General features: G+C 40.9%; 1 protein-coding gene and 1 non-coding gene across 2 annotated transcripts; one reads left to right on the top strand and one right to left on the bottom strand.

Annotated features, from left to right (window-relative positions):
* Window positions 1-862: 862 nt before the first annotated feature.
* Window positions 863-939, bottom strand: trnam-cau. The gene has a single exon. It is a non-coding gene; the product is annotated as a tRNA-Met (tRNA).
* A 3,697-nt stretch (window positions 940-4,636) lies between these two features.
* On the top strand, window positions 4,637-6,219 carry LOC103175110 (uncharacterized protein C11orf91 homolog). Its single transcript, XM_007887873.1, has 2 exons — window positions 4,637-4,946; window positions 6,119-6,219. Exons 1-2 carry the CDS (start codon window positions 4,637-4,639, stop codon window positions 6,217-6,219), a joined length of 411 nt encoding a protein of 136 aa, XP_007886064.1.
* The last annotated feature ends 3,482 nt before the right edge of the window (window positions 6,220-9,701 follow it).

Below are 9,701 nucleotides of genomic sequence, written 5' to 3'. Positions count from 1 at the left end.
GATTGACAATTTAGTGCCACTTTGTACCAAATTAGCAGCTAATTTTAGGCAGTGGGACCCAGGCCCATCTAGAAATTGTCCATTAATTTCACTTAGCATTCTCACAGCTGAGAGAGGAGACTTATCTGGTATCATTCTGGGCTACATTCCAGCCCACATCCCAGAGGTGAAAGGACAGCTTGCTTTTCTAACCACTTCCCCAGTCTCCCAGGCCAAATGATACAGCACTCGTTTCTCATTATATATTGGCAAAAGGCACGTTGGTACAAAAGAAACAAGACGTTGATTTGATACCCATTAACTTTCAACTAAAAGAAAACACGTTATTTCCATTCGAATTCAAGTTCTCGGATCTTAAAGCCAAGCTTTCAGCGATGGGCAGATCAAAGGTTGAAATATGAAAAAAAAAGGCACATCAAAGCCAGAAAGAGATTGTGCTTCAAACTGTACCAAAAGAATGAGTGAGTGGCTCAAGTGGTAGATCTAATGCACATACACACTTCAGTATGCATCTTATTGATCCCTTTATTATTCTCTCGGTCTTTTTTTTGGCCATCGGAACAACACCCTTGAAACACTCACTGCTCGGTATCACACCATCGCTGCTGGCTTCAAAGCACTCAATAATGGAGCATAACTGCCTACATGTTGCATGATTTAAAAAAAGTAACCTTCTTACGAGTCAAATTCCGATCCCATGCTTATCTCACAAATAGTCGTGGATTGAGTGACCAAAATTATTATTTTTTTTTTAAAAAGGGATTATTATCCCCCAGAAAAGGAATCTACCAATCGACTAACAACCAGGTTCCTATTTGCTGCTGGGTAAACAGAGGAGTGTGGAGTAAGGAAACTTGCTTAATGTTTCTTCCTGCCCGGGAATTGAACCCAGGTCCTCCCGCTCATGGGGCGAGTGCTCTAACCACTGAGCTACAGAACTCCACATACACTGCAGGACATGCGATGTAATAAAATCAGAACAGTCCATATAACGGCTCAGTGAGCAATAGGCAGATTTACTGTTTTCTGTATGTTATAAACCTCAGGGCAACAACAGGAATTTGTACTTTTGGTGTTCAGCAAGATGACAAGATAGGTTGGAAGGCATGGATTTCCGTGGTAAAAGGTTATCATTGAATCATGTTCTCTGCATGATTTATGAGTCTGAAGTAAAGTAGGTGAGTTCCATAGACCAATATGTTCCTAGAGTTATTTGTACTATCTGTCACCTGTTGCCACACATAAATTCACATTTTCATTTCAAAACGTCGCCTCTGGTAGCAGGAGACCTGAAAAAGCATCATTGGAGGTCTAACAAGGTGAAAGATTTATTCAGAGAGACGAGATGTCAACCTTCCTCTTCCACTGTGAGCACGGGCAGAAGAGGAAGGTCTTCAGGAATGAACTGAAGATGGAGAAAGAGGGAGCAAATTTGGAAAAGGGAGCGTAACGAGAGGAAAGGTTGAAGAGTGGAAATTGCAAATAAGGAGACAGGCTATCAAGGGCCGCTCATGGCATAAGCATTGCCTGAGGGAAAATAAAGCACAACAAATGAACCATTGGCTTCTGGAAACACATAAACACTAACTGTTATCACAGGAGATGTTGAGTCATTGTGTCTGACCTTCACAGTCCACTTTGTTCCTCAAGGGCTAGGAGTGGAACACTGTATACTGGAGACAGATTGCGTGTCCTTTATATAGACAACCTTATATAGACGATTGAGCTCAATTTTGGGTGCCCTGCCACAAACTACATACACGGGCCTTGTGACAACTCATCAGAATGATACCCGGAACGAAGGGACTTAGCCAGAAGTCGTTGGGTTAATTTAGGCTGTAGTCCTTGGATCCCAGATAGTTAAGTAATCGGACTTGAAATGTTTCAGCGAACGAAGGGAATTAATACGGTCGATAAGAGACGATTCTTCCCTCCAGTACACAAATCCGGAACAGGGTGAAAATAATATTGAAATTAAAACTAAACTGATTAAACCCACCTGAGGGATTTAAAAGGTGACAGCTCTTACCCCTGGGTTAGTAATGGCATTGAGGAAACATGGAGAAGAAGCGGACAAATTTAATTAAAATATAATGTTGTTGGTCTTCCAGTTAACAGTGTATCTGATAAGTGTAGTAAATCTATTAGGCTTGGGTGTTCGCCAATTACCACAGCAAAGCCCTGTGAGGTACCTGAAGCTGTACAGTCTGGACAGCTGCAACCATCTCGCAAGGAACACTGTTCACTGCTGAGTTCTCAACCTTGGTATGCAAGGACTAAGACAACTCCATCTCACAGGACTTCACAAGTCGTTTCCCAGGACAGATCCCGTTAGGCAGCACAGCCGCATGGAAAGTGCAATCGTTTTCCTGCCAGAAACAAAAAGAGGTCAAGGCACTTTGCTTTATTTATGTGCTGATCACCTTCCACTTTGTCAACTGCGAATTTATTGGAGTTCACATCAGGCATTTCAAAACTGTGCTTGAAACTCGAGAAAATATTAAGTTTAAGCAGCACTTTCTCTGTCTCAGGAGTTTAAGCTACTGAACAGAACTCTCTGACATTGCTGCTGTGCACAGCTTTTTATTGACCTTCCTACTTTTCGAAAAGTGATTTTCCACGTTCAGAACTAAACCAGGTTAATTTAAATGTCAGAAATTTGGGAGTATCAATTCATTCTCGCTTTGTACCATGAACCATATTTTAAGTCTCTAGTGATGAGGCCTTATTTTTGTGCTAATTGTAATGTATCTTAAAGAGAACAACTTGCATTTTTAAGGTGTCCTTCGCATTGGATTACATCTCAGGGTGCTTCACAGAGACGGGGTTGGACATTGAGCAAGGGGGTGGCGGGTCGGGGGGGGGGGGGGGAGGTGACTATAGACACAGTTGAAGAGATAGGTTAAAGGAAAAAAAAGACAAATGGAAAGATTCACTTTGTTTTGATAGTTGTGTGGTAGTTTAAGCCTCATTGATCTGATACCTAGCCACAACTTAATGTAGTTAAGTCCAATGATGGACATCGAGTTCAATGCAAAATAATATTGGGCAAATTGGTCCCATTGGCGTAGACTCTACATATGACAAATACATTTCCTACTCCGTGTTAACATATAAATCTTAATACCTGCGGCAATAGCGTTCTGTTTCTTATTGCTCTCTCTCCACAACTAAAATGAGCAACCACAACATGGCAGCTCAGGTGTGCGTCTAATCCCCTGACAATATGATTGACGTCTTCCTAGTAGTTTTCCCTAAAAGAAGCAGGATTTTAGTGCATATCCAATTACTCCCAAGTGCTTATTATCGGTGATTTGCAAGAGTTCACATCACCAGAAGCCAACGCACGCCACTGTTTAGTGTTATGAACAGCAGCCGAAATGACAGAAGCTGATAACCTCTTAACTGGTGCCTTTTTAATTGTTCCTCTGCAATATACTGCCCAGCAATGGGAACGTCAGGAACAGAACAAAAGAACAAAAGGCATCGCTATCCTCAGATGTCACCCAGAATAGTCTTTGAGGATGTCAGTGCGTTGAGCGTTAGAGCAGGGATTGGGGACTTCACCTGCAATATTGTCTGTCACTTGACAGATGAGACATGTAGTGTTATGCTGGACTCTGTATGTGAGAGCAATCTCTGGAGGGCTGTCGCTGTTAAAATCAGCTCCATGGAAACCGAGCTCCAGTTTATAGCAGCGCACTGCAACATGAATCACATGCAGAAATGAATAGTCTCCTACTTGCTGTCTGCTAAACCTCTTCGGTATATATTTGAAAGTCAACCTTTTGAGAGAACCATTCTCTACCCAATTATTTCCTTGCACGACTGGTTTATTAAGTGTTGTTTAATGAATTTAATGCTGCATTTATACAAATGTAAATGGTATTTTGTTGTAAACAATAACCCATGCATTTGATAATAGCACCTTTCATGTCTCAAAATTCTTCGTAATATTTGACTGTAAAGCGTAGTGACTGCGTGTTTTGCAGGCGAAATAATGCCTTTTAGCTTTTGGAAAGCAGTTTCCTATTCAGGAAACCTGGAATCTTGGATCAAACTTGATTACCTTCCAAGGGTAAAATGTACAACACAAATTGACATTTATATGCGACCTCTCACATCTGGAGGACATCCCAAGGCGGTTCTGTAGGTCTGGATGTGGAGAAAACATGGACGGAATACAGGGGAATCTGCATCAAAACTCGGCAGAGAAGAGTAGAGCGCAGGCAGGATTGGGAATCCAGGCCTGGGGGTACACAGCCCATCCTCGCCCTCCCCTTTACTGGCTCTGTGACCCCCTCTGTGACATTGGCAAAGACATTGTGACACGGCCAAGGCGAGGCGGGGGTCAAACCTCTCCGGCCAATCCCTCTGGAGGAATGGACTGGGGAGCGATTGTCTTGTGGAACACTGCTCGCGTTACCAGCTCAGGGCTCCCGCCCCGTGTTCTGAAGTCTCCAGGTGCATCTTTTTAATTTAAAGGTAGCTTCGGATGGAATGCGGTGATGCAAAAAAAATGACACTCACGGGGAGAGTCTGCAGCGAGACACACCATCTTTGAGAATAAGAGCAGCATTTTAAAACCTCTCTCCCTCCCCACCTCCCCACCCCCCCCCCGCCCCCCGGGGAAACGATGAGCAAGAAAGCCCCAAAGTATTTCCCGTCGCTCTACGACACCAGCAGTAGCGCCTCATCTCTGAACAGCTTCAATATCTGGAAGAACCTGTTCCCCACCCAGGAGATCACCGACAACAAGAGCTCCAAGGCTTCCCTGTGGCCCCGCGGGCTGGCGGACAACCCCTACGAACCCCTCAAGTTCTTTGCCCCCCCGGCGGGAGGGGAGTCCGCCTGGAGTGAGCTGGACGAGATCTGCGAGTTGGACATCAGACTGAAGGAAATGGAGCTTCTCACGCTGACTGGAGATGGGTTTGATTTGAGGAGATGTGAGTAGTTCCAACGTGGAGACCTTGTACCAAACTTAACGCCTCTTAAAGTGAGATTTTGTTAATTCCCCCACAACCACAAACCCCACACCCACTTGGTACTTTTTTTAAAGCTGTTCTCTCATTGGTTATTGTATTTCCAATTCACAAATAATATGTGCAGGGCAATCAGTCTTAAAATAGCTAGAGAGGACGTCACAATAGCTTTGGTAAATGGGATGGGCAGTGTTACTGGAGCAGTGCATTCTATGGCTTTTAGTTGAAACCTTTGTGCCTTTGCTAGTTTATTTCATTCACCTTTGTAGAGGAGGAATGAATAGCTAATAACAGTGACTCTTGCATTTGGTATAGCGCCTTATCAAGTCGTTTTTAGTTGTTAAACTGTAAAGTATAGCGACCGTGCGTTTGTAGGTGAACAGGACAACAGCAGGTAAACAAGTGATGCTTCCCCCAATCGCGAACATCATATGGAAATTGTGGCTTTACTGGAGAGAATAACTCATTCAAGAGAGGACAAGGCAAAGATGCATCATTTAAATGTTGGGCTAAAATTTCCTGTGTCGTATTTCCTGTGCCCCTTTCTCTGTGATGCGAATTGGATTGAAGCAGCCGGTGGATTAATAACTTGTGTAGTTTCTACATTCCTCGATTATTACTATGATTATTACTAATTACTATGAATATTATTAGTGATTATCAGTAATATTATATTAATATTAATAGTGGAACCCAAGCTGGAAGATCTCTGCTTTCCCAGATGAGGAAAATATTTATTTTATCCCCAAAAAAGTTCCTATGTTGGGCGCTGCAGTGATTCACTGACCACCTTAGAAAAACACTGTCTCATAACAAATTTGATGCGATACATTTCACGTTCTGACCCATTATTGAAACGCTGTGAGCTTTACTAATTTATTAGCCAAATGTTGGCTTCAAATCTCTTTTGCTGAAGTGCGATCACCTCTCAAGGAAGTGTGTAAGAAAAAGTTTCTACGAACTGTCTCGGTCATCGTGCAACAGAAAGTTAATAATAATCCTTGTATTTGATACAGCGCCTTATCACGTCTTCAAAACGTCTCTAAGCGCTTCACAGAATATACTGTAAAGTGAATTGACTGTATTTTGAGGGTGAAATGAATGATATTTAATTAATGAACGCACCCTCTCAACAGATAAGTTTCTAAAGATGCTGAAGGACGAGAAGATGCAAGATATCAAGGCCGCAAAGGAGAAGAAGAAACAACTACTGAAGGACAAAGCAAAGAAATGGTAGCTTTCAGCTTCAGTTAGGAGGAAGGTTGAGCACCCAAACTCACACTCAAACTGACTGCAATGCAATATAACTTGACCTGCAGATATCTAACACATGCACATTAACAGAGTGAATTAATTGAGGGTTTTCTTTGTTCGTATTAGTAACTACACGCCTGCTTTCTCTCACTTTTAAAACAAGTTAAACCCACAAGAGAATACGGCATCAACCACAGCCATTTCTAATGCCGTAGAAAAGCAGGACGACCTAAGATATCAATTACCCATCATTTAAAGCTCCTTGGTTTCTAATGAGATAAAGCACACCTTAGTGCTAACTGCATCTCCTAGAGGAAATCTTGTAATGAGGGGCAATTTGTACTTAGATCAGAACATTGAGTTGTTTTCTCCCTCGAGTTTAATCCACTCAAAGCCTTTGTATGTACCACATCCTGCAATAAACATGTTTTGAATTTGCCGCAGGCTGAAAAAAATAATCCCCCTGCAGAGTGACCTGGCCTGCTCTTTACTGAACACATCAATGTGGCTAAGTAATACAAAATCCTCCAATTCTCAGTTAAGCGCTCACTGTTTTGTAAGGTTTTTTTNACATTCAATTACCCCACCCTCCTCCCCATGGATTTTTTGTATCATTAGTAAAAAACTGAATGAAATCTTACAGTTAAGTGATAAGATACGACACTAATTAATAACCCACTTTAGATTTGAATACAATAAATAACGATTCACATACACTGCACTTTATTCATACACAACACTATTTTCTCTGCTGTTACGTCTTGGCTCAGTTATAATTTAAACGTCTACGTTAGTTCCTTCAAGTCTTTGATCCAAATAGATTTTATATTTTGTTCAATGTTGGCCATGTAGCTTGTAGCCCAAACTCCTAGTAGCTGAGTACTGATATGCTTTTGTTAACACCCAACTGTATAATAGGATAGGAACCAGTTGTACCATCTGTACCAATATCTAGATCCAACTATGGGGATGGGGCAGATAATATATACAAACCTTCCTCTATCAGGCAGATTCCTTCTCCACACGCCCTCTTCTGGTTAATCTTCAAGGAGTGAGATCACACGATTTCCAATCATCAGACACAATCGTGTTATGAAGGGATCTGTAGATCACATTGGCTAATCTGCAAAATGCTTCAATTCCTAAAAGGCACCAAAGCATAAGTCAATAATACCAGACATCTGTGCTTTTGCTGATCCGGTCGGACTATTCTCCTCAAATCGGCCATTCTTTAGGGATTCACTGGGTAATCACACAACTTCACATAAAACTTCACGCAATGGAAACAGCGTTTTGCATTTCTATTTAAAGTAAACTCATTTTTTTTGAGGGGGGGGGAGGCTTTTTTTAAAAAAGCAGCGTTGAGCATCTTGTTGCATTACTCCTACTGACACATTCTTAAAGCTTCTGAACTTCTGAAGGCAGGTTTGCTTTTAAAGGTTTCACAGAAAAAACTTGGTAAAGCGGCAAAAGGCATACCTTGTGATAGAATGTGAGAGGCACAGGGTTTAGATTCAACGGTCTGAAGAGTTGTACAGTTTAATGGAATTACTTTATACACATGTCTGTAAGAAGTGTAAAGTCATATAATATAGTCAGATTGTAGTTGCGAAGTTAGAATTAAGATTAAGATTTTTTTTAGAACTGATAACTAAAATAACAAAACTGTAACATGCTGTATAAAGAGTGTAATAACTTTTTGGATAAGATGTAAAACATGGTGGCATTACCATAGATTTGTGGAATAGTATTATCAGAAGATAATTTGATACTGCTTTTATAGGGAAGAAATACTTAGTGGTGGGGCTGTTTATTAATTAATTCAAAATAAGAACAAAACAAGTTAATTAATTAATAAATCTTTGGTACTTCTGTATAAGTGAATTATATAAAATATTGAACGTATAGATCTTTGGTGGATGTAATGTAAAAGTTAGCTTTGTACTGTACAATATCAAGGTTTTTTTTTAACAAAGATTTGGAAATACTGGAAATATGTGTAGATTACTTGTGAACCACCGAGGATTTTGTCAATACTTTGGTGGTGAACCTAATTAATGTATGTAATGTAAGATACATAGATAAATAAAAGCACATTTCTATCTCTTAAATCTCATGGCTTTCTGGCGGTTCAGTTCCTTCCTTCTGTTCATATGAGAAGCAAAATGTTCAATTGCCTAATTACCCTTTCAGGTTCAGCAATGAATACACAAAGAAAGTTAAAAACGCGCACAGCAAACCAGAAAAAAAATCCCCCAAACTAAACAGAACTTTTCCTTTCTAAAAAAACATCCAGTTTATCTTTGCCTCTTTATATCCGCATTTCCAGCTTTCTCACCTGTACAAAATATTGGTAAAACACACCAACCCTCAAGCCTTTCTCTTGTGATACTGCATTTGTAGTGCATAAGGTGTGGTTGGTACTGAATTGTAGCCATACATGCAGTATAAGTCATGAACATACGAATTTGCCAGCCAAAAGAAGACCAAGGTCCATCTGGTTCGCCTTCCACCATCCTGGCCGTTGCTTGATATGCTTAAGCTTGGAATTTGAAAAAAACAAACTATCGAACGAACTATCCTAAACTGCTGGCGGAGTTATAAAAACAGTCAAGAAAGTACTCTTTAATTACCGAGCACAGTCAATCAAAAGAAACCGTGGCTAAAAGCGGAAACATTTACTCTGTCCTGACATGGGAAATGTATTGCTTTGACATTATCAGTTTCTAAAAAAAATGATCAAACCTCAAGGGAAATCAGAATAGGTTCTGATGGTTCAAGATGTAATTTTAAAATTACATTCACCTCAGTGATTCCACTGAGCTTCACAATGGTCTGCCTGCCATATCCATTCATTTGGATTGATTTATCAGCCACACGATTGCTGGGTAAGCAATCTGGATAAAGAACTTGTGTCAGAGGAACTCAGCGAAATGTATCACTGGTCGATTAGCAAGCGTAATTGTGTTAAGAAATGGATTGAATCTAAGTACGTGCCGATCCCAGCCCAACACTAATTTAGAACGAGGCACTTGTTTTGTACGAGTGATCATCATCAACTCAGGCACAAAATTGCACCCACGTGGTGGTATCTTGCTCAGATCATCTTATCTTAAAATTCAAGTTCCCACAGAATTGGGGAAATCTCTTAAACGCAGTCTTCGTTTGGTGGAGGAGTGATTCTGACCTTTCATCAGGAGCCGCTGGATACTGTATCTAACCAGCTCTCACTGAGAGACAGGTATCTGGGACACTACCCCACGTTCAGGTACTATAGAAATGCAAGTTGCTGTTGTTCTTGTATCCAGGACTGCTGTCGCTTGTCGTAGAGGTAAATGTTCAGTTCTCTCATTGTACTTCAGCCTCAGAACAGAATGCACAAAAACACAATTACATGCCCAGGAAAAACGATCATAGAACCAAACCGAGGAAACCAAAACAACAAACCAATTGATCTTTACTTCT

The sequence above is a fragment of the Callorhinchus milii genome, unplaced genomic scaffold (genome assembly GCF_018977255.1).
Source record: "Callorhinchus milii isolate IMCB2004 unplaced genomic scaffold, IMCB_Cmil_1.0 Scaffold17, whole genome shotgun sequence".
Lineage (NCBI taxonomy): Eukaryota > Metazoa > Chordata > Chondrichthyes > Chimaeriformes > Callorhinchidae > Callorhinchus > Callorhinchus milii.
Note: the sequence above shows the minus strand (reverse complement) of the source record. Positions and strands in the feature narration are given on the sequence as shown.